The following is a 25,989-nucleotide window of genomic DNA, read 5'->3' on the forward strand; positions in this document are numbered from 1 at the left end:
TTTTCTCAGGCTTGGCCTCATCTTGAACATGGCAAAGTCAACCATAACCCCCACTCAGAGGATAGAGTTCATTGGGGCCCTCCTAGACTCCACCCCGGCCAGGGCTTCTCTTCCGGAAGCTTGTTTCCTTGCCATGAACGCCATCATAAAATATGTCAACAGATTTCCCAAGATGACTGCGTGGAATTGCTTAAAGTTGCTTGGGCATATGGCGGCTTGCACGTCTGTGGTACAGCATGCCAGACTGCAGCTATGTCCCCTTCAAGCATGGCTAGCCCGAGTTTACAGGCCGAACCAAGACCACCTAGTCAGATTGGTCACTCTTACTTCTCAGGTTCTCGAGTCCCTATGATGGTGGCTCGACCCACAAACAGTATGTGTGGGAATATCCTTGTCCAAACCTCAGCCAACACTGTCACTAGTCACAGATGCGTCAGCGATGGGATGGGGAGCGCACCTAGGCTATCTCAGGACTCAAGGGGCTGGTCTATACTTAGCCGCTAGTTCGGTGGCTGGAAATCGAACTTCCTGGTTCGATTTATCGCGTCTGGTCTGGACCAGAGAGGAGTACCGCGGAGTCGACGGGGGAGCCTGCCTGCCCCGTGTGGACTGCGTCTGAACCGCGGTAAGTTCGAAGTAAGGTATGTCTACTTCAGCTACGTTATTCACGTAGCTGAAGTTGCGTACCTTACTTCGACTTGGGGGGTTAGTGTAGACCAGGCCAAGGTCTGTGGTCCCAGACAGAACTTTCGCTGCACATCAACGTGAAGGAGCTGCGTGCAGTGCACCTCACTTGCCAGATGTTTCAAACCCATCTACAGGGCAGATGTGTATCGGTATATTCTATATAATGTTCTATATAAACAGATGGTGGTGTTCACTCCTCTCCCCTGTGTCAGGAAGCCCTCAAGCTGTGGGAATTCTGCATCGCCCACTCGATACAATTGGAGGCCTCGAATCTTCCGGGTTCGCTGAACGAACTGGTTGATCATCTTAGCAGGTGTTTTCACGGCCACAAGTGGTCTCTTCGCCCAGACGTCACCATCAACATTTTCCAGATAGACCTGTTCGTGACATGGCACAACAGGAAGTGGCAGCAGTTCTGCTCCTTCCTGAATCACAGCCAGGGCTGGCTCGCGGACGCCTTTCTCCTGTCCTGGAAAGGGCGCCTGCTGTATGCATTCCCGCCATTCCCACTCATCCACAAGGTTCACCTCAAGGTCTGACGAGACAAGGCATTGTTAATCTTGATAGCACCAGCATGGCCACGTCAGCACTGGTTCACCACGCTGCTGCACCTGTCGGTGGATACGCCTATAACTCTGTCCCTTATTCCGGAGTTGATCACACAGGACCACAGCCGCCTTCAGCACCCCACCCTAGACTCTCTCCACCTCACAGCATGAAAGCGCCATGGCTGAACCTGTTAGAACTCCTGTGCTCAGATTCCATTAGGCAGGTGCTCCTTCTACGCACCCCACTTATCTAGCTAAGTGGAAGAGATTTTCAATTTGGTCCATTGCAGGCCTTGATTCCCTTCATCTTGGACTATTTACTTCATTTAAAGCAGCAGGGGCTGGCAGTATTGTCAATGAAAATGCACCTGTCCGCGATTTCGGCTTTCCATCCCGGCTCAATGGACCATTCAGTATTTGCTAACCCTATGGTTGGACACTTCCTCAAGGGGCTAGACAGACTGTACCCTCAAGTAAGAAAGCCGATTCCCCCATGGGATCTTAATCTGGTGCTCTCGAGAGTGATGGGCGCTCCCTTTGAGCCCCTGGCGACTTGCTCTCTCCTTTACCTCTCTTGGAAGGTGGCATTCCTTGTGGCTGACTTTGGCTAGGAGGGTATCTGAGCTCAAGTCCCGGACATACGAGCCCCCTTATTCTGTGTTTTACAAGGACATGGTGCAGTTGCAGCCGCACCCAGCTTTCCTCCCAAAGATGGTTTCACAATTTCATATGAATCAGGACATTTTTCTGCCAGTGTTCTTCCCTAAGCTACATGCCACTAACCGAGAACGTATGCTCCATTCCCTGGATGTCAAACGGGTGTTAGCCTTTTACATCTAGTGGACAAAGCCATTTAGGAAGTCGACCCAGCTCTTGGTAGCAATTGCAGAGAGGATGAGAGGGCTACCGGTGTCATCCCAAAGGATGTCCTTGGAAGCCAAAAAATCTTACTGTTTTATAGGTGAAACCGCGTTATATCGAACTTGCTTTGATCCGCTGGAGCGCGCAGCCCCGCCCCCCCGGAGCGCTGCTTTACTGCGTTATATCTGAATTCATGTTATATCGGATCGCGTTATATCGGGGTAGAGGTGTAATTGAATTTTATGATTGGAAATGTTTGCATATAAGCAGGCTAATTATTTGAGTCATTAACAAGAGTAATAATAATTGATGAATTGCAGCAAAATTTCACTTTTCAATCTACTCCCATATCTATTTTATCCAATGGTACAAAGGGGAGTTAGAATTTGCTTTTACAAACTAATGTTGCTTAATGCCCATGGCCCAGTTATCCAACAGTGGCTAGATTACAAAGAAACATAAGAATGCTGACAGTGAGCGTTGTCACTCCTAACTTTATTAGGTGCTTAGAAAGTTACTGGGATTCCCAAAAGCCTGAGTTTGGCACCATATACAATGAATGGATAGAGAGAGGCACCTCAGAATGGGATTTACAAAAGGCAGCATGTTGAGTCTCTTATGCTAGATATCTCTGTGGGAGATATCGAGGAGAGAGGTGTTTCCTGAGTGTCTCCACTGTGGATAAACACTTAAAGGAATGGAGCCAGAATGAGCAAGCATGAGACTGATGCTGTAGCCTGGTGGTTAGAGCACTCTTATGATGTGGAAGACCCAGAATCCAGTCCCTTGCGTCAAAATGAATTTTTTAAATTTATTCCCAATGGAACAACTTCAACAGGAGAGACTGAGGGAGCCCACATCAAAATATCTCAATATCCAGTGGTTAGGGCACTTACCTGAGAGATGACAGATCCCTGTTCAAATCCCTTCTTCCCCTCAGGTGGCAGGGGGACTTGAACCAGAGGTCTGCCACCTCCCAGGTGAGTATCCTAACCACTGGACTAAAAGTTAAGAGGGAGTTCCTTCTTCTCTCCCTGGCTGTTTTGTGGAAGCTCATTTATAGGGGCCCAATCTGGCAGACAAGCTTGGAACTACTATATTGGGCCTTGCTAGTGAGTTAGGTAGAGGAACACCTCTCTTCCCCTGGTTACAGCATCGCTCTGGGACTTGGGCATCCAGATATCTAGAGTGGGCTGCAGTGTGCATGAGCAGAGGCAGATATGTAGGCATCTAGGAAACCTTTACTGCAAAAAATTAGGTGCTGAATTAATATAGGCACCTGCACAGATCAGCAGCAGTTGAGTTGGGGTTTTGTGAATCCCAATGGGACCCGGTTCTAGGATTTAGGCACCTAAAGTTGTAGTTAGGCACCAGAGTCCTTTTGTGAATCTAGCTCTAAAAATTTTCAGATTTTTTTTTCTCTTATATTCTATTATTTTATCAAGGACTGAAATTCAGTTTACTAGATGGTAATTGCCAGGATCACTTTTTTCCAAGTTTTGTACCACATTTGTCTTTTTTCCAGTCTTCTGTTACCTTTTCGGTTCTCCATGACTTCTAGAAATAGTCAGTGATTCAGGGTTTTACTTAATCCCCTTCAAGTAAAACTTTACTAACATAATTCAGTGGGTTATATATAAAGAAGTGTTAAATACATGTAAAAATTATATCAGTAATTTGGAAAAAAATAAGTTTTGCTTGCATTACTGTGCTGTATTTCAATATGATCATAGTGACCAGATATCCTGACTTACCAGAATGTTTCCATTTTGGGATTTGTCCTATTGTCACAGTAGGTTTTATTAAAGTAGGAGTTTGATCTTGTTTTAGTTAAGCCTCCTGGATATATGGTCACCCCAAAGGACTTCTGCCCATTCCCACTGCATGCTTGTGTCGGCTTCACACAAAGATTGACTTTCAGCTGCCTGGCCCCTTTAGAGCCACCTGCCTCTCAGCTGATCAGCATAGGGACGGAAGTCATATCTGGTCCTGGCTACAGCTAGAGGAGTGTGCTGCATCACACAGGGATGAGGATCTTAAATCCCATATCTGCCAAGTCTTTTGGGAGGGGTAAAGGGTAAGACAAGGACCAGGAAAATGGGCAGGAGAAAACAAAAGAACAGAAAGTGCAAGAGGACGACAACAAGAAGATACAGATGGAAGCAGCAAGAAATGAGGTATGACTTGGAAATGGGGGTTGGTGGAGGGGTAATAAAGGATAGACCAAAGGGGAGTGGGAGGCGGTATTAAAAAGTAATATGTTAAATGGTTGGGTTTTGAGAAGTAAATATACTAAACAATAAGGCCAGCGGCTATATTTGGGTGAAGTTAGGTCAGAAAGATGGGACAAAATAGTAACGAAACCCAATCTTTTTATATATTTGGTTTGGCTATATGACTGCATCTCAAATTTGTGCTAAAAATCTCATCCTTCCTCAAGCCCTCTCATATTGAAAGCTGTATCACATGTATGCTGTGTGATACTCTACACCAGAGGTTCCCAAACTTATTTGGCTTACCGCCCCCTTTTCAGAAAAAAAATTACTCAGCGCCCCCCCTTTTCAGAAAAAAAATTACTCAGCGCCCCCCTGGAAATCTACCTTCTTTAAGCGAACAAACAGAAAGATGCAGTGACAAATTTGCGTTCTTTTATGTATCTATATTTCTACCTACGTCCTACAATATAGTAAAGAAAGATGTGTTATTAGAATATCGCCCACGACATCAGGTATACAGTGGTTTTTGCGTAAGACGGCAAAAGACAACCAAACTAAAATACTAATGAAACTAATAAACTGGGTTTTGTTCTTTGCTCAGCATTAGATATATGTATTTGATATTAAATTGTCAAATATCAAACTAAATTTATCAAGAAATAATTAATTTAAAAAATAATCAATATGCAATTAAAAATCAGTTAATAGTTTTAATTTAGTTTGCCCTTATTTAAATAATTGTTCCTTATTAACACATGCCTTATTTACCAATTAACACAGATGATTCAATAGATATAAATAAATGTTAATAGTTAAGTTTTTTTACGATTTCATTCCCCTGTTTTCGTTAATATTGTAATAAAAAATATGACAAATATATTGACTGTACACTTCAAATATTACTGTGCCGACACAAGCCTGCTACGATTTTATTATTAGTAAGCACTAGAGACACAGAAACGTACGGTAGATATGTAAGAAAATGTATAAAAATACGTGTAAATTGCTGTTTTATTGAAACAACAATAATACAATTTGCTTTGTATGTGATCCGTAATCCGTAAAGATCGAAGGTATCGAATATGAATAAAAATTGTTAAATACTTATTGCACTATTGTTAACTGCTTTTTACACAATTCAGAAACAATCTAAATTAGATTTCATACATGTCGCCTATTTATAGTATCGTATTGTAAACAAGTCATTACACGCACATATTCCTGCCGATGCATGCTGGACTTCCTGACAATGCGCGACACGCTCGCCTGCCAACACTTGCTTGTTAAGAGCTGTTGGCGGACTTGACACCTGATCGGTTATAATTTGTGAATTTATTTGGAAAATAAAGTAATCACTACAACTTTAACTCTGTTACACAACAGATGAAACATGTACGAACGGTTTTTCAAAATTTTCTTATATTCTCTTCTTTCTTTATGCTTCCACCGCCCCCTTATTTTTATTCAATGCCCCCCAATTGCACCCGAGGCTACTACTGCCCCCCTGGATCGTTCCAGCGCCCCCCAGGGGGCGGTATCGCACACTTTGGGAACCTCTGCTCTACACTAAAGTGAGATCAAGAGCAGTAGAAAGAAAAGTGACACAATATTGCATTATGATCGATGTTGCAGCCATAAACAATAGCAACCAAAATACCCATTAGCTGAACTGAATGATAGTCCATACTGAGTATCACTGATAAAGCAATGGATAACGTGATTTTATAATGTTGGTGTAGTGATGTTTTATGGTAGCTATTTTTTTTAGACTTTTATTACTCCCTAATTATTCCAGTCTCCCTCCTTTTTAGTTTTCTTATTGAAGACAGACATTAAAATTTAAGTATTTCAGCAGAGGTCATGTCCCTCTTTATGTCTTAATGGCCTTACTATATAATATATTTTCCCCAAAGTATATTTTTGAAAGTCCTTGATACTCACCTCACACTTTGGCTGGACAGAGTGGAGAAATGGTGTGAAGTAAATAGGATGAAATTCAATAAGGACAAATGCAAAGTACTCCACTTAGCAAGGAACAATCAGTTGCACACATACAAAATGGAAAATGACTGCCTAGGAAGGAGTACTGTGGAAAGGGATCTGGGGGTCATAGTGGACCACAAGATAAATATGAGTCAACAGTGTAACACTTGCAACAAAAGCTAACATCATTCTGGGATATATTAGCGGGAGTGTTGTAAGCAAGACACAGAAGTAATTCTTCTGCTCTTCTCAGCGCTGATTAGGCCTCAACTGGAGTATTGTGTCCAGTTCTGAGCGCCACATTTCAGGAAAGATGTGGACAAATTGGAGAAAGTCCAAAGAAGATTAACAAAAATGATTAAAGGTCTAGAAAACATGACTTATGGGGGAAGATTGGAAAAAAATGGGTTTGTTTAGTCTGGAGAAGAGAAGACTGAAAGGGGACATAATAGTTTTCAAGTACATAAAAGGATGTTACAAGGAGGAGGGAGAAAAATTGTTCTTAACCTCTGAGGATAGAAAAAGAAGCAATGGGCTTAAATTGCAGGAAGGGAGGTATAGGACATTAGGAAAAACTTCCTGTCAGGGTGGTTAAGCACTAGAATAAATTGCTTAGGGAGGTTGTGGAATCTCCATCACTGGAGATTTTTAAGACCAGGTTAGACAAACACCTGTCAGGAATGGTCTAGATAATACTTAGTCCTGCCATGAGTGCAGGGGACTGGACTAGATGACCTTTCAAGGTCCCTTCCAGTCCTATGATTCTATGATTAACTTTTTCTAACCATATCTTTTCTCTGAACGCCATAACTGATCCTGTGTATTCTTATTTGATTTCCTCCCCCTTTTCATTTGCAGTATAGGTTTTATTTTAAATTCTTAATCTTTTGTGAAGCCCTTTTTGAAACCACATTTGGCCAACTCTTATAGCTTACACTTTTTTGTTTAGCAGTCTGTGCCATAATTGTTTCCTTGGATTTCCCAACCAACTTCCGTACTGGTCATACATTATTTACTAGTGTCTTGACTCCAAAAACTTGCCTTTCTGAAATATACTATGCTAATACCATTATGTTCTATTATCCCATTTCTTATTATAGTGGTGAATAAGCAGCTGTTACCACTGGTTCCAAGGTTTCCTAGGATTCTCACATTTTCAGTCGGTTTATACTTATCAGTAAGAAGTAGATCCAGTCTGACTTCACCTGTTCCTTGATTCCCTCCTTATAGATTGATAAAGTTCTTAACGTAAAGCTAAATATACACGAAGATGTTTATTTGACACAGAACTGGGTTCTGTACCCCATGAGTATGAAATCCTTTGGGTTTTTGAGCACTTTCAGGGTTGGTTCAAGGAATGTTTAGTGTTATCCACCAGTCCTGGTGGTTTGTAGCAGATGCCCACTGTAGTTTGCTGTTTGTTTGTTCATTCATTGTATGTTCATGCCCAGTAACGTATTCCATAACCTCATTGTCAGCTTGTTTCAACATACTTCTGATAGATATGTAGTGCCACTCTTGCATCTCTTTTCTTTTTGCTGTGTAGATTGTACCCAGCTCTGTTTAGATTCATTTATAGGGATCATCTTGCCTGGTTTCCATTATGCCCACTGGATCATAGCCCATAACTTAGTATAATTTCTAATTGGTGCTTACTTCCAATACTCTGTATTTTCATAGATATTCAGTACATTTATTCTTTGCTTATTCTAAATCTTCTGTTGCAGAACAACTCTCATCTTTGTATGCTGTGATATGCCCCGTTACACTAGGCCTCTAATCAATGTCTTGCCTTTACCAATTTGTAATCATTTCTTTAGTTTAACATGTTCTGACCCATATTTCTTTTGAGAGGGTTTCTAATTCTGACTGTGAAATAGGATTTACATTTGTAAATACACTGTGTACTGGCTCTCCCTGATATCCAGGTCATAGCCATTTTTCTATCTGATTTTGAGTGTTTTTGTATTTTTGCAGGTGTTGGTGTGTTAAACAACTTATTGTATGCAGTTGGTGGTCATGATGGTCCTTTGGTTAGAAAAAGTGTTGAAGTATATGATCCTGCCACCAATACATGGAGGCAGGTTGCAGATATGAACATGTGCAGAAGGAATGCAGGTATATACTGTAGTTTAGAAATATTGTTCTTTAAAATGCTATTAATGTGGCTATGTATCTGTTCTATACATGCTTCTACCTCTCTTTAATATTTTCTGCTTCTTTACTAAAGTCTCAAAATGGAAGGCATGATTTCACTATGTAAGCAAGCAAATAGGTGTGCATTTTCTGTAAACTTCTGTCTTATTGCAGCTATTTTCCTTTTTAATAGGGGTTTGTGCTGTATATGGCCTGTTGTATGTAGTTGGAGGAGATGATGGTTCCTGTAACTTGTCAACAGTGGAATATTATAACCCAACAACTGATAAATGGACAGTTGTGTCCTCTTGTATGAGTACTGGAAGGAGCTATGCAGGTAATGGGTATATGGTTTTTTAAACTGCTCATAGTTAATTTGAAAGTAGTACCTCAAGTGAGGTGTGTGACAAAACATCCAAAGAGTAAAATGTTCCAGGTAAAAATCTATTGCACCGAGAGACCTGTTTTTTAAAGTATATTTTTGTACAGTGCCTGATCCTGGTCCAGGATTAGGACTCCTAGGCACTATCATAATATAAATAATAAATATTATTTCTTAAATGCATTTAAAAGCAAAATATTGTACTAAAACTGTATGAAAAATCTGGTTGTTTTGGATAGCACACTTTATTTTCTCCTCGGTATTCACTTAAGAAGTACAATTTACATTAAAGCGGCTGGAAACTTACTTTAGGGTCTGACTTTGGGGGGAGCAGGACACTCTTTAAAGGAGCCAGTCTCTGACATTCTTTAAATGAGCCTGATTATTAGATGTGCTGGCCATCAACCCACTGAAAATCAGATCCCTTTAAGGATCTTGGCTTACATTTTTGGGAAAACAGAAAGTGTGTAATATAAACAAGTGCATGATAGAGATGTTATGCTACTGATAATCAAACTGAGTTGATGGTGAAAGGTTATTAGACCTTGGAAACTTTCACAACTTTGTGTTGAATAACACAGGTTGAACATTTTTGGACATTTGCTTTAAATTAATGCACATATAGATATATATTTTTGATAGCTGTAAATCATTGTATGAAGTCTTGTATTTCTTGTAATACTTTTGGAAGTTGTCTTTTTTGAAAAGACGTGGTCAAATAACTTACACTTTAATCTTGTGATTCTCTTATTCCATAGGTGTTACAGTTATTGACAAACCATTATGAACAGCAAAAAGATTTTCAACTTAATTATGTACTAAGGGCCGGCTTCAACAAGTGTTTTTGAAGTGACAGAATCAAGGCACTTCTCTACTTGTAGCTGCACATTGAGTCACAGTGAAAGATGTGACGGTCTGCAATTACGTATGACAGATAATGAAGATTACTCTAGGTAGAAGCAACGTGTAGGATTATTCTGCATTGAGCAGCAGCTGACTGAATTTTTATAAATGCTGGTGGACCACAGTTTTTATTTGCAAGGCCTTCAAACAAAAAAATCACTTTCAAAAGGACCAATTCATGTCAGTTGTGACTGACAAATGGATTATTCAGTGAAGAATGATAAAGTGATGTGTATTCTGGTGAAAGTAAATTTTTGTCTTATTTTTTCCCAGAGACTAGATCCATGAACTGTAAGTCTTCAGGATGGGTATTGAATCCCACCTCAGTAGTACAAGCTGGCATGGGAGTAAACATGTTTGTTTTTATAACAGTTTTCATTACATGAATATAGTGTGCATATATATGTGTGTGTGTGTGTGTGAGAGAGAGTATAGGTTGCTTTCCAGTAATACTCTTCAGAACTTGATTATATTATTTATAATTGGCAAAGTACTTTGAATTATGCCAGTACTATGTTGTAAAACAGAGTTGTATTTTTTTTATATAACAATGCTTAACACTACTAAATGCCACTTAAAGAAAATGGAGAAGACACAGCATTTTTTGAATGGTATAATGCCAAAATCTTTTATTAAAAAGTTTAGTTGCCTGTATTTATTTATGATTTTTCTTTGTTTAATCTTGGTCATGTTTAGGTGAATTCCTTTATTACCTTTTTATCAAAAGGTGATTATTTGGCATGAACATAACTGCAAGTTTATAATGAATGTATGGAACTCAACTGAGCTTGCATGGTATTAAGAACTATCTGTGTGTAACTTAGCTGCTGTTAACAAATATGAAAACTTACTGTATGTGCCCATGTTTGTAGAGCAACTATCCTTTTTATTCATGGATGACCTTTTAAATATGACCAAAACTATTGTAATCTTTGAGCTATTTTCTTTAAATAATAAAAGTTTGTATTTTTGTTTCATAATGTTAATGAGTTGGTTAAAACTTGTTTTGAGAAACAGAAGCTTCACAACAAATACCTTTCAGAGATCAACAAACAGTCAAAAGTTGTTTGGAAAAACGTGTGTGAACCTAAATACAAGAATAAAATGTAAGTGATTTGAAGAGGGGACTGCCAGGCTGTAACTGTGCCTTTGTGGGTTACAACTGGGAATACCAAATTCAGGACAAACTGTTGAGAAATAGGGCAGACAAACTCCAAAACTGGTGGTTATTCTCCCATAAGATATACCAAACCAGCAACAAAAGTAAACTTCTGTTTCACCACACTGGCTAACAAGAAGTCAGAAAAGCATTCCAGTCCTGGATTCAACACCCAGACACAAGAGTTAAAGATGAGTGGTTATTTAAAACCAATTTTTTATCAAACAAAAAGTTCTTCTGATCCCAAAGGACCAGCCACATACCCAGGTTAATATACAACTTGGATCTTACCAAATAATCACACAGTTGCCAGTCCTTTAGTATCTAAAAATCTAAAGGTTTATTTATAAAAAGAAAGAAAGAAAGGTGAGAGTTAAAATTGGTTAAAGGAATCAAATACATACAACAAATGCAAAATTCTTGGTTCAGGCTTGTAGCAGTGATGGAATAAACTGCTGGCTTAAGTCAAATCTCTGGTTGCTTCCAAATGATTGGAAGGTCCTCAGTCCCTTGGTTAGAATGCTCCAATTAGCATAAATCCATAGTCCAGAGGTTTGAGCAGGAAATAGGCAAAATGGAGATGTTTCCAGCACCTTTTATAGCTTCTCTCAAGTGAAGGGAATCCCCATTCTCACTGTGGAAAATTACAGGTAAAAAATGGTGTTTGGGGTCCCAGGGGCATGTCACATGTCCATGCATGATTTTGCTTAGTCATAGCAGGAAGTCCATTAAGTGTAGATAGGCATTTCCCATAATCCATTGTGAGTTAAGTGTTCCTTGATGAGCCACTTAATTTGAACAGTCCCTTCAAGATGTGCAGGCTAAATACCTTGTGGGCGTTACCCCAGGAGCAAACATTTGAAGTCCAGGTATAGAGCCAATATTCATAACTTCAAATACAAAAATGAGACATGCATACTAATAGCATAATCATATTCAGCAAATCATAACCTTTCCATAGATACCTTACTTGATATTATTTATCCACGATTTGTTGTAATTATATAACAATGGTAGCAACAATGATCTACATGGTCATAGTTTAATATGATAACATTACACAGTCTCAAGAAATAGGTACTGGAATATAGAACCTTTCATTTCTAGGTTACCAATTCAAATCCACCCCAGATAAGTAGCTGAAAATTACCACCATCTGATAGCTGTTTTTTTTGGCCCATGATAGCTCTAAGGGCTTGTCTTCACAATTAGTTGCGGCAAGCTGGGGTGCAAATCTACCCCACACTAGCCTGCTATGGACTGTTTGTGTGGTCTCTGCAGACATGTATTAACAGTTGGGTAACGCGCATTGATCTAGTCCCATTTCAAAGAGGACCAAAGTGAACCAATGAACTGTTAATACGCATCAGCAGAGTCCAAGACAGTCTAGTGTGGGTTAGAGTCACACACCAGCTTGCTGTGAACTGAATGTTCATGTAGACAAGCCCTTAGTAAGTGGTTTCTGTCCAGTTCCTAGTGAACAAGTATCCATGTCACAAAACCACCACCAGAGTTGGAACTATGATGTGATTGGAATAACAGAGACTTGGTGGGATAACTCACATGACTGGAGTACTGTCATGGATGGATATAAACTGTTCAGGAAGGACAGGCAGGGCAGAAAAGGTGGGAGAGTTGCATTGTATGTAAGAGAGCAGTATGACTGGTCAGAGCTCTGGTATGAAACTGCAGAAAAACCTGAGTCTCTGGATTAAGTTTAGAAGCGTGAGCAACAAGGGTGATGTCGTGGTGGGAGCCTGCTATAGACCATCAGACCAGGGGGATGAGGCGGACGAGGCTACAGGGGGAGGGATAGCTCAGTGGTTTGAGCATTGGCCTGCTAAACCCAGGGTTGTGAGTTCGATCCTTGAGGGGGCCACTTAAGGATCTGGGGCAAAAAATCTGTACTTGGTCCTGCTAGTGAAAGCAGGGGGCTGGACTCGATGACCTTTCAGGGTCCCTTCCAGCTCTATGAGATCGGTATATCTCCATATATAGGCAATATAGGCTTTCTTCCGGCAACTAACAGAAGTTACTAGATCACAGGCCCTGGTTCTCATGGAAGACTTCAATCACCGATATCATCTGGGACAGCAATACAGCGGTGCACAGACAATCCAGGAAGTTTTTGGAAAGTATAGGGGACAGTTTCCTGGGGTAAGTGCTGGAGGAACCAACTGGGGCAGAGCTCTTCTTGACCTGCTGCTTACAAACCGTGAAGAATTAGTAGGGGAAGCAAAAGTGGATGGGAACCTGGGAGGCAGTGACCATGAGATGGTCGAGTTCAGGATCCTGACACAAGGAAGAAAGGAGAGCAGAAGAATACGGACCCTGGACTTCAGAAAAGCAGACTTTAACTCCCTCAGGGAATTGATGGGCAGGATCCCCTGGGAGAATAACGTGAGGGGAAAGGAGTACAGGAGAGCTGGCTGTATTTTAAAGAATCCTTATTGAGGTTACAGAAACAAACCATCCCGATGTGTAGAAAGAATAGTAAATATGGCAGGCCACCAGCTTGGCTTAACAGTGAAATCCTTGTTGAGCTTAAACACAAAAAAGAAGCTTACAAGAAGTGGAAGATTGGACAAATGACCAGGGAGGAGTATAAAAATATTGCTCAGGCATGCAGGAGTGAAATCAGAAAGCCCAAATCACACTTGGAGTTGCAGCTAGCAAGGGATGTTAAGAATAACAAGAAAAGTTTCTTCAGGTATGTTAGCAACAAGAAGAAAGTCAAGGAAAGTGTGAATGAGGGAGGCAACCTAGTGACAGAGGATGTGGAAAAAGCTAATGTACTCAAAGCTTTTTTTGCCTCTGTCTTTACGAACAAGGTCAGCAACAAGTCCATGGGGCAGGATGCGCTGCATCCGAGGGTGCTAAAGGAGTTGGCGGATATGATTGCAGAGCCATTGGCCATTATTTTTGAAAACTCATGGTGATCCGGGGAGGTCCCGGATGACTGGGAAAAGGCTAATATAGTGCCCATCTTTAAAAAAGGGAAGGAGGAGGATCCGGGGAACTACAGGCCAGTCAGCCTCACCTCAGTCCCTAGAAAAATCATGGAGCAGGTCCTCAAGGAATCAATTCTGAAGCACTTAGAGGAGAGGAAAGTGATCAGGAACAGTCAGCATGGATTCACCAAGGGCAAGTCGTGCCTGACTAACCTAATTGCCTTCTATGATGAGATAACTGGCTCTGTGGATGAGGGGAAAGCAGTGGATGTGTTATTCCTTGACTTTAGCAAAGCTTTTCATACGGTCTCCCACAGTATTCTTGCCAGCAAGTTAAAGAAGTATGGGCTGGATGAATGGACTATAAGGTGGATAGAAAGCTGGCTCGATCGTCGGGCTCAATGGGTAGTGATCAATTGCTCCATGTCTGGTTGGCAGCCAGTGTCAAGTGGAGTGCCCCAGGGGTCGGTCCTGGGGCCAGTTTTGTTCAATATCTTCATTAATGATCTGGAGGATGGCGTGGACTGCACCCTCAACAAGTTTGCAGATGACACTAAACTGGGAGGAGTGGTACATACGCTGGAGGGTAGGGATAGGATGCAAAGGGACCTAGACAAATTAGAGGATTGGGCCAAAAGAAACCTGATGAGGTTCAACAAGTACAAGTGCAGAGTCCTGCACTTAGGACGGAAGAATCCCATGCACTGCTACAGACTAGGGACCAAATGCCTAGGTAGCAGTTCTGCAGAAAAGGACCTAGGGGTTACAGTGGATGAGAAGCTGGATATGAGTCGACAATGTGCCCTTGTTGCCAAGAAGGCTAATGGCATTTTGGGCTGTATAAGTAGGGGTATTGCCAGCAGCTCGAGGGATGTGATCATTCCCCTCTATTCGACATTGGTGAGGCTTCATCTGGAGTACTGTGTCCAGTTTTGGGCCCCACACTACAAGGAGGATGTGGAAAAATTGGAAAGAGTCCAGCGGATGGCAACAAAAATGATTAGGGAGCTGGAGCACATGACTTATGAGGGAACTGGGATTGTTTAGTCTGCAGAAGAGAAGAATGAGGGGGGATTTAATAGCTGCTTTCAACTACCTGAAAGGGGGTTCCAAAGAGGATGGATCTAGACTGTTCTCAGTGGTACCAGCTGACAGAACAAGGAGTAATGGTCTCAAGTTGCAGTGGGGGAGGTTTAGGCTGGATATTAGGAAAATCTTTTTCACTAGGAGGGTGGTGAAGCACTGGAATGGGTTACCTAGGGAGGTGGTGGAATCTCCTTCCTTAGAGATTTTTAAGGTCAGGCTTGACAAAGCCCTGGCTGGGATGATTTAGTTGGGGATTGGTCCTGCTTTGAGCAGGGGGTTGGACTAGATGACCTCCTGAAGTCCCTTCCAACCCTGATATTCTATGATTCTGTGACTAATTAGGCTGATTTTTGGCAGTGTCAGTAGAGATGCCAAGGATTTAATGGACCATGGAGAGAGAATTTCACCCTCTCACTCTTAGAAATGATTCTTTGTGGACTTAGCCTATACACTCTGAGGGGGCAGATACATCCTCTTTGTGTCTGCTCAGTGCTGGTCAATAACTAGGGCTCCCAAGTGCTACAACAATACACATAATTAACGTGGTTGAGACACACTGGTGATATCGTGGAAGAAAGCTTGTACTTCTGGCTGTACTGTACATATTATATGAAGTTCAGGATTGCAGTTTCTACATTCTAGTTTTCACCAATACTAAGATTTCCTTATTTTAGAAGAGACGATAGAATAGAACACTGAAACTCCTCACAGTATAATAGAACCAATTTGATAAGGGTCAACCTGATAAAATGGGACACTAACATTTTACCTGAAGAATGATTTCTTCTTTAAAGCTAACATTATAAAATTCTCACTCTGATAGACTTGAATTTGCCTAGATTTTTTTACTTTAATGAGGTAGTGGCAGCTACAGTGTAAGGCAAACGTGGGCAAACTACGGCCCGTGAGCCACATCTGGCCCACGGGACCATCCTGCCCGGCCCCTGAGTCCCCGGCCGGGGAGCCTAGTCCCCGGCCCCTCCCCTGCTATCCCCTCTCCCACGGAGCCGGGCTGTGCTCTGGCCTGCTGCTCCCGCTGGGCAGCGTGGGGAGCGCAGCTGGTTCTGGCTGGGTGTCGTGGCTGCGAGCTCCTGCTGCTGCTAAGGGAGCAGGGAGCCGGGGGGAGGGTTGGGTAAGGGAGTAGGGGGTTTTGGGGGGCAGTCAGGGAGAAGTGGGCAGTTGGATGGGGCAGAGGTTCTGGGGGGGGCGGTCAGGGGATGGGGAATGGGGAGGTTTGGGAGTGAGAGTCCTGGGGGGCCTGTCAGGTGGCAGGGATGTGGCTAGGGGTCAGGAGGGCAGTCAGGGGACAGGGAGTGGGAGGGTTGGATAAGGGGGTGGGATCCTGGGGGACAGTTAGGGGTGGAGGATCCTGGGAGGGGGTGGTCAGGAGATGAGGAGCAGAGGGTGGTTGGATAGGGGGTGGGAGTCCTGGTGGGGGAGCTGTTGGGGCGGGGTTGTGGATAGGAGTTGGGGCAGACAGGGAGCGGAGGGGTTGGATAGGGGGTGGGGGTCCCGGGAGGGGGTGGTTAGGGGACAAGGAGCGGGGGGGTTGGATGAGTTGGGAGTTCTGAGGAGAGCAGTCAGGGGATGGGAAGTGGGAGGGGGCAGGGGCCAGGCTGTTTGGGGAGGCACAGCCTTCCCTACCTGATCCTCCATACAGTTGCGCAACCTCGATGTGGCCCTCGGGCCAAAAAGTTTGCCCACCCCCGGTGTAAGGCCTACCTTTCCACTCAGCATGTGCTACCAACTGCCACTATCTCAGGTAGAATCTTCCAGGTAGTTCCTTCTTGACTTCAGTCAACAAGTAGTCTTCCAACAGGTAGTGCATCCAACTTTTGCATCAGTTGTTGCTGCTCTGATTCTCATCAAACCTCTCCTCCCCCCCCACCTTTGTTTTTCTGAGTCTTTTCTTCTGTTGCAGTTGCAGTGGGGGAGCTGCCAGTCAGCTCATAATAAATAGTTTGGCCACTACTGTGTCTCAATGCTCTGAGTGGTTGATTTAGAGAACTAATGGATGTGACCTTTCTAATTTCAACTGCATTATTCAACTCAGGGAACATAGTTCTTCAAGTGCTTGTGTGTGTCTCTCTTTTTTCATATTCCACTCTTGGCACACCTGCACCTCATATGCTTGAACAGAGACATTTAGGTAGCAGTGTCATTTGGGGCACTCAAATTTGGGGCCTCAGATTGAGGGCATAAGGTCAGAGTGGCCCAATCACCACTCAGTTCTGTCTCACCAGCTGTGGCTGTATGCCAGAGCTATTCAGTGTCTGCGTCTTGACAGTATCAGAGGGGTAGCTATGTTAGTCTGGATCTATAAAAAGCAACAGAGAGTCCTGTGGCACCTTTAAGACTAACTTATGCTCCAATACATCTGTTAGTCTTAAAGGTGCCACAGGCAGGGCCGGCTCCAGGCACCAGCCCTCCAGGCATGTGCTTGGGGCGGCACCTGGAGGGAGGCGGCGCTCACCCAGGGAGAGCGGGGCCGCGGCCGGGCTCGCCGCCCTCCCCCCGGCACTCCGGCCGGCCGGGAAGAGCGGGGCCGCCCTCCCCCGGCGCTCTGGCTGGCTGGGGAGAGCGGGGCCGCGGCGGGCTCGCCGCCCTCCCCCGGCGCTCCGGCCGGCCAGGGAGAGCGGGGCCGCCCTCCCCCGGCGCTCCGGCCGGCTGGGAAGAGCGGGGCCCCGGCCAGGCTCTCCGCCCTCCTCCCGGCGCTCTGGCCGGACGGGGAGAGCTGGGCCGCGGCCGGGCTCGGCGCCCTCCCCCCCCCGCGCTCCCCGTGCGGGGGGTGGGGCGGCAAAAAAGCCAGAGCCGGCCCTGGCCACAGGGCTTTCTGTTGCTGCATCTTGATATTTTCTCTGTAATTATTTACCTTAGACCCTGTATATAGTCATGTTGGTTTTTAGATGTTAGTTGTCAGTCCCCAGCATTGAAAGAGGGAAGCTCATTTTAAATACTGTGCTTATTTGTAGTTTTGTAACTGGTAAATAGATGCCATGGTAAATAACACCTAATACTACTTCCTATATGGTGACAATTTGAAATGTAATCAGCAGAGGCAGCTAACCTGTTTTATAGGTAAGTATGTCTTGACTCTCAAAGGAGTATGATTTAAGACATGAGAAGTAACCACCAAGGCAGAAAATCTAAGTGGTCACACCCTGTGAATAGCGTTAACTCCCTTGTCACAAGTGTGAAACAGGCCAGGCCTATATCAAACTATCAGCTGAGTCAGAGAAAGAAAGTATCAGTCTAAATCCCCTCCTGTGTGGCCTCAGTTGCCCTAGTAAAAGGCAGGGATAGCTCTCCCCCCTTCAGCTAGTGGACCCAGGTGTTTGCCTGGATAGCAGTGAGTAGAACCACACTGAGCCTGCTCCATGGGGGACTGAACCTGTTGGAATTATTTGAAAGAAATATTAATAGGGCCAGGTGATGGTTATAATATTAATAGGGGAGGCCAGACACTAATTTTAAGCAGAACTTACTTTATTAAACCCATAGTCCAAATGGTATTTTATACAATGGCTCTGACCTGAGGTCCCTTCCAATCCTGATATTCTATGGACAGCCTATAACAACGGTTCTCAAACTGTGGGTCGGGAACCTGCTTGATGGGGTCACCAGGGCTGGCTTAGACTTGCTGGGGACAAAGCCTGAGGGCTTCAGCCCGGGGCAACAAGCAGTGCCATAACAAGTGTGAGTGAGGCATTTGCCTCGGGCACACAAAGCCGGGGGTGGGGGGGTGCAGAAAGTGGTGGAGAGAAAAAAAAAAAAAGCTGTTGGCACGGAGATATTTATAACCCAGGTGATCTCCCCCCGCCCCACCTGCCCCCCCCCCAAGTGTCTCCTGTAGGGTGACCAGATGTCTCGATTTTACAGGGACAGTCCCGATTTTTGGGTCTTTTTCTTATATAGGCTCCTATTACCCCCTACCCAGTGGCTTAGCCAGCTTCCAAGAGGAGGGGGAGCAAACATAAAAAAGGCACCCCCCCCCGGCACCCACCACGGGGGAGGTGAGGGTGATTCCTGGACCTGAGAGGGGCCCTAGGAGCACATGCAGTGACAGTGGTGGGGGTGAGTATACTGCTGGGGGGGCAGGAAAGGGAGACTCCTCCCCCAGAACTTGCTGCTGCTGGCAGGGAAAGGGCTGGGGGGAGTCCTCCTCTCTGGCCCCTGTCCCGGAGCAGCCTGCCTGCACCCCAAACTCATCCCCAGCCCTGCTCCACCCCAGAGCCCACACCCTGAGTCAGAGCTTTCACCCCCCCACCGCACCCTCAACCCTCTGCTTGAGCACCTCAAACACCTTATCCCCAGTCCCAGCCAGAGCCCTCATCCCCCCACACCCCAACCCTCTGCCCCAGCGCTGAGCCCCTCCTACACCCCAAACCTCCCAGCCCCAGCCAGAGCCCTCACCCCCACACTCCTACTCTCGCCTTGAGCCCCTCCCACACTCCAAACCTCCCATTCCCAGCCCCAGAGTCTTCACCCCTATTCTCACCCTGAGCCCCTCCCACACTCCAAACCCCTTATCTGCAGCCACAACCCACAGCCCTCACTCCTGCACCCTGTCCCTCTGTACCTCTCCCATCTGTAAACTCCCTCCCAGAACCTGCACGCACCCCCTCCCATCCCCAAACTCCCTCCCAGAGCCTTGGGCAGGGGCGGGGTTATGGGCACCACCAAAATTTCTACAAACCTGCCACCCCTGATCCTGCCCTGCAGGCCTGAACTCCCAGCATTCTCAGGACACATGCTGATCCCTAGTGGCCACTAATGATATCCAGCACCTCCCTCCTCTCTTAACCTGTGAGTCCCTCTCTGGATTGGAACTGGACTGGAACCAAAGACCATCTTGGAAGCAACATTACCAGCCCAAGCAGTCAAAAATCATGAGTTAGGCCCCCCAAAATCACAGGCTCTACTGCCGCCGCTTCATTCATTCTTTGGCCGCAATTCGGCGGCAGGCCCTTCCCTCTGAGAGTGACTGAAGGACCCGCCGCCGAATTGCCGGCCCTGGGGGAGGGCACAATTCTTGCCTCGGGTGTCAGGTTACAAGCCCCCTGTCTGGGGCTGATGCTCTTGGGCTTTGCCCCCCTTTCCCTGTAGTGGGGCTCAGGCTTTGTCCCCCCCCAACCCCGAGCGATGAGGCTTGGGCAGGCTCAGACTTCAGTCCCCCCACCTAGAGTCGTGTAGTAATTTTGCTGGTGATAAGGGGGTCGTGATGCAATGACGTTTGAGAACCACTGGCCTATAAGAAAGCAGTCACTCCACCCAATGCACTCCCACCTACACGCCCAGTATGTTTACCAATAGGTCGGAGGTAGGGCGGTAGGGAAAACCACCTCGGCCGGGGCCGGGGTGCTCCAGAACGAGTCCGACAACCACCCTTCAGCTACCGCGCCAGCGAATCCTCCCGCCCCGGCCTCCCTCCCGGGCAACGCTCGGCTCGCGTGAGGCGGGTTCGCCCGGTGACCGTAGCGCTTTCCTGGGTCCGTTCCTTTATGGCCCACCCCGCACCGCGCCTTCTCGCGGCCCTGGCGTTACGAGCTGGTCGGGCCTCTGCCCTAGCCACAAGGCGCGCACCAAACGTGCTGTCTTCTTCTCAACCCCATTGACGCCCAAGTTGAAAGCGGATTCCGGGCGCTACAAAGCCGCCGCGGAGCGTCGAATTAGCCCGGCAGTCCCCTGAGGCGCTTAGGAAAGTGACTAAGGGTATGTCTACACTACGAGGGTAATTCGATTTTACTTAAATCGAATATGTGGAATCGATATTGCAAAGTCGAACGTGTGTGTCCACACTAAGGACACACTAAGGACAGTAATTCGACTTTGTGAGTCCACACTAACGGGGCGAGCGTCGATATTGGAAGCGGTGCACTGTGGGCAGCTATCCCACAGTTCCCGCAGTCCCCGCTGCCCATCGGAATTCTGGGTCGAGCCGCCAATGCCTTCTGGGTAAAAAAAATTTGTCGTCATCCGTCCGTCACTAACGCCCTCCCTCCCTCCATGAAAGCGCCGGCGGGAAATCAGTTCGCGCACTTTTCTGGTCAGTGACAGCGCGGACGCCACAGCACTGCGATCATGGATCACGCTGCGACCATCGCTGCACTTGTGGCCGTTCTCAACACCTCGCAGCTTATCATACACCTTTCCCTGAGGCAGATGCAGAGAAATCGGGCGAGGAGGCTACGGCACCGCCGTGAGAGCCTGAAGTCGGAGAGTGGCACAGAGCTGTCAGAAACCACGAGCCCCAGCGCCCAGGACATGACGTTGGCAATGGGGCATGTGGATTTTGTTGAACGGCGATTCTGGGCCCGGGAAACAAGCACGGACTGGTGGGACCGTATAGTGCTTCAGGTCTGGGATGAATCCCAGTGGCTGCGAAACTTTCGCATGCGGAAGGGGACTTTCCTCGAACTTTGTGAGTTGCTGTCCCCTGCCCTGAAGCGCAAGGACACCCGCATGCGAGCAGCCCTCACTGTCCAGAAGCGAGTGGCCATAGCCCTCTGGAAGCTTGCAACGCCGGACAGCTACCGGTCAGTCGCGAACCACTTTGGTGTGGGCAAATCTACCGTGGGGGTTGTTGTCATGCAAGTAGCCAAGGCAATCGTCAAGGTACTGCTCCCAAAGGTAGTGACCCTGGGAAACGCGCAGGTCATCATAGATGGCTTTGCCGCGATGGGATTCCCAAACTGCGGTGGGGCTATAGATGGGACTCACATCCCTATCCTGGGACCGGACCACCAGGCCAGCCAGTACATCAATAGAAAGGGCTACTTTTCAATGGTGCTGCAAGCACTGGTGGACCATCGGGGACGGTTTACAAACATCTACGTCGGATGGCCGGGCAAGGTTCATGACGCTCGCGTGTTCAGGAACTCTGGTCTGTTTAGACGGCTGCAGGAAGGTATTTACTTCCCAGACCACAAAATAACTCTTGGGGATGTGGAGATGCCTACAGTCATCCTCGGGGACCCAGCCTACCCGCTAATGCCCTGGCTCATGAAGCCCTATACTGGCGCCCTGGACACAGAAAAAGAACTGTTCAACTACCGTCTGAGCAAGTGCAGAATGGTGGTGGAGTGTGCTTTTGGCCGTCTCAAAGGGAGATGGAGAAGCTTACTCACTCGCTGTGATCTCAGTGAAACCAATATCCCCATCGTTATTGCAGCTTGCTGTGTGCTCCACAATCTGTGTGAGAGCAAGGGGGAGACCTTTATGGCGGGGTGGGAGCTAGAGGCAAATAGCCTGGCTGCTGATTACGTCCAGCCAGACAGCCGGGCCATTAGAAGATCCCAGCGGGACGCCCTGTGCATCCGGGAGGCTTTGAAAGCTAGGTTCCTGAGTGAGCAGGGCAACCAGTGACTTTTCAGTTTGTGGACAGAAAAGCTGAACCTGCCCCCGTTTCTTTACCCAGTCCATTTTGACTATCCTCTCCAGTTACATACAACCTTCACCCCCTTCCCCTTCCCAAAAAATAAAATCATTTCGATTTTTTAATGAACACCGTTGTCTGTATTGCTGTTTTCGCGGGAATATTTTAAACCGGGGACGCAGACTGTGGCGGGGGGCGGGTTTAGTGTTCTGATGCAAATGATACTTCTAAACTCCCGGAATGACAGGCTCCGCACTGGTGGACTGGTTATTTCAATGGAGCCTGCCAGCACTCCTGGGGGGGACTGTGTGTATGTGTCGGCTATGTGACTTTCTGGCAGGGGGGGTAGGGTTACAGATCCCCTGCTGCGTGGATCTGTGAGCCAGGATAAGGACCGCTGCATAAGATCTGTAACTGCCCTCCCCCGCCACAAAGTCACAGAGCAACCCCCCCCCCCAAAAACATGAAAAGCACCTCCCAGACTGACCAGGGTAACCAGTGACTGCACTGTGTATGTGTCCTGATGCTGGACCTGACACCGCCTCTGTACCCTGCTAAAGGTGACTGTCCTGTCCAATTACCAAGCCCCTTCCCCCCCTCCAGACAGACTCTCCCTCAAAAGAACCTGACTGAAACAGTAATGAACAGAAACAAACATTTTATTGCGAACCAGACATGAAACGTGGGGGGTGAAACTTGGACGGGGGCTTGTGTGAGGTGGGTAGGAAAGGACTTATGAAATTTTGGGGAATGTCAGCCTTCTACTGCTAGAGCAGTCTGCAGGGGTTGATTGAAAGTTTTAACGGCCCTTGCCGCCCCTCCTTCTTTGGACTTTGGGTGAGGGTGGTGTGGGACTTGGTGGCGGGTGAGGGCGGTTACAGATAGACTGCAGCGGGGCTCTGTCCTCCTGCCTCCGGTCTTGCAGAACATCCACAAGGCGCCGGAGCGTGTCCGTTTGCTCCCTCATTAGTCCAAGCAGCTTTTCAGTAGCCTGTTGGTCCTCCTGACGCCACCTCTCCTCCCGTTCCATGACTGCTCGGTGCATTTGTGACAAGTTCTCCCTCCACTGTGTCTGCTGGGCTGCCTGGGCTCGGGAGCAGCCCATTAGTTCTGTGAACATGTCTTCACGCGTCTTCTTCTTCCTCCGCCTAATCTGCGCTAGCCTCTGGGAGTGTGCTGACAGGCTGGGTTGGGAGACAGTCGCAGATGTGTCTGTGTGAATTTTAAAAAGGGAGTGAATTCCTGAGACAGATAAATGAAATTGTATACAAAGAACCTAGTCTTTCTCTGTGAACAAGACCATGCACTGAACCTCTCACATGCGCACTCAGGACAAGGTCGAATTTTCGGCCGTCGCCTTCAGTGCCTGTGGACTTGCGGAGGTCTTGGAGTGTTCAGAGAACTGTGGCTGGAGACCTGAACTTCTGGAGCGGGCAATAATGGTAAGCCGCAGACTTGTGGCTGCTTAAAACTCCAGCAGTAGCACTGGCCTCCTTTCACATTGAAAGCAATGCCAGTCTCTGCTGCCAGCAATCAGGACAGCATCAACTCTGCCCCTGTCCCACCCCCTCGCGGCTGTCCCAGGGAAAGATCCCTGTATGCTGCCCCTCTCCCTCCACCGCGTGGCTGTAAAGCAGTCCCAATACTAACAGTCCCCTCCCTAATTCAAAGCAGGGCGTCATGAGCGACATCACCCTCCTGAGGATCCCGGACACCCAGAGAGAACGCATGCTGCGGGAAAGCATGCAGAAACCGGGGCCGTATGCCGCCATGCTATGTCGGGCCATGATCCCCGAGTACCTGATTGTGGCATGGAGGGGACATGTCTGCTACCACGGAGGGCCCACTAAGATCGCCCTACCCCGGAACCTGATCAACAGGCTTGAGCTCTACCTCCACGAGACCTACGAGGAGTTCTCCTACGAGGATTTCTCGTCGATCCCCGGCCACATTGACCGGATTTTCGCGTAGGTGCACTGGGACTTTGGAGTGGAGCGTCTTGGGCCTGGGAATCATGTAGTAACGGACATTGTGAAATTTTTTTAAAATACTTGGGACTAAATTGAGAAGAGCCTAAGACAGAGAAATCATGCAAAACCCATTTGTTACCTTTGTAAATATTCCTGTTTTGTACCTGATTATTTTTTTACTAGTTTACAGCACTTTTATAAATATACATTGTTAATAGTATAAATATTACCGTTCTGTTTTAAATAAATGTTTACATGTTTACAGCACTTACTGCTTGATCCGTCCCCTGATTCTGTGTCCGGGGTAAGGGATGGGGACGGTTGGTACGGGATCTCGGTAAGGGTGATGAAGAGCTCCTGGCTGTCGGGGAAATCAGCGGTGCCAGCGCTGTCGACTGCCTCGTCCTCCTCATCTCCTTCCTCCTCTTCCCCGTCCGCTGTCATGTCCGACATGATCCCATCCTCGGAGTCCACGGTCAGGGGTGGGGTAGTGGTGGCGGCCGCTCCCAGGATGGAATGCAGTGCCTCGTAGAAACGGGATGTGTGGGGCTGGGATCCGGAGCGTCCGTTAGCCTCTTTGGTTTTTTGGTAGCCTTGTCTCAGCTCCTTGATTTTCACGCGGCACTGCGTTGCATCCCGGCTGTAGCCTCTCTCTGCCATGGCTTTGGAGATCTTCTCGTAGATCTTAGCATTCCTTCTTTTGGAGCGCAGCTCTGAAAGCACGGACTCATCGCCCCACACTGCGATGAGATCCAAGACTTCCCGATCAGTCCATGCTGGGGCCCTCTTTCTATTGGATTGCACGGCCATCTCTGCTGGAGAGCTCTGCATAGTTGCCACTGCTACTGAGCTCCCCTCGATGTCCAAAGAGGAACTGAGATTCAAACTGCCCAGACAGGAAAATGAAAATGAATTCAAATTTTCCCGGGGGTGTGGCTGGTCAGAGCATCCGAGCTCGGACTGCTGTCCAGAGCGTCAACAGAGTGGTGCACTGTGGGATAGCTCCCGGAGCTATTAACGTCGATTTCCATCCACACCTAGCCTAATTCGATATGGCCATGTCGAATTTAGCGCTACTCCTCTCGTTGGGGAGGATTACAGAAATCGATTTAAAGAGAGCTTTATGTCGAACTAAATGGCTTCCTGGTGTGGACGGGTGCAGGGTTAATTCGATATAACGGCGCTAAAGTCGACATAAAAGCCTAGTGTAGACCAGGCCTAAGGGAAAAGGTAACCATGGTAACGGCCCCGCCTCTCCTTCATACCTGGGGCGAACCCCTCAGCCCGTCTCCTTCTAATGGCGTCTTCGCCGTCACCTGGGCTTCCTCGCTCCTCATTGGCTGCGCTCCGAGATCTCACTATGCTCACTCCATCCCTTCTGCCAATCATCATCTGGTGGGACCGGTCTGTCCCCCCCCATCCGCCCCACGCCTGACAGGGACCGGTTCCCGCCCGGGAGCCAATCAAAGCGGCGCAGGGGTGTTGTGCGGCCAATAGGAGAGCGCACTTCAGGAACCGGAGTCGTGAGCTGCTGCTGCTGTTGTTGTTGATGGGTGAGAAGCGGGTGCCGCGGCTGAGGTGTGTGAGTGAGGGGCAGGTGCTGTCGCTGGGCAGGTGAGTGAGGGGCTGGGCGCGCGCTGCCCTGTGCCTTGGGTGGCCCGGGGCTGGGGTCTCAAGGCTGGGCTGCTGGGCTTCGCTGCTCCGGTCTCCTGGCAGCGGGAGGAGTTCAGTG

The 25,989-nt window shown here is 47.0% G+C and overlaps 1 protein-coding gene across 1 annotated transcript in view; it reads left to right on the forward strand.

The window, feature by feature from the left end:
- KLHL2 (kelch like family member 2) overlaps positions 1-10,647 on the forward strand; it is a 110,557-nt gene extending 99,910 nt beyond the window's left edge. Inside the window, exons 13-15 of the mRNA XM_024218927.1 lie at positions 8,273-8,413; positions 8,625-8,768; positions 9,572-10,647. Of these exons, the coding sequence (XP_024074695.1) occupies positions 8,273-8,413; positions 8,625-8,768; positions 9,572-9,600 (314 nt within the window). The 3' untranslated portion in view covers positions 9,601-10,647. The remainder of the gene's footprint in view (positions 1-8,272; positions 8,414-8,624; positions 8,769-9,571) is intronic.
- The last annotated feature ends 15,342 nt before the right edge of the window (positions 10,648-25,989 follow it).

Source organism: Terrapene carolina, unplaced genomic scaffold, assembly GCF_002925995.2.
Source record: "Terrapene carolina triunguis isolate 2854851 unplaced genomic scaffold, T_m_triunguis-2.0 Scaffold66, whole genome shotgun sequence".
NCBI lineage: Eukaryota > Metazoa > Chordata > Testudines > Emydidae > Terrapene > Terrapene triunguis.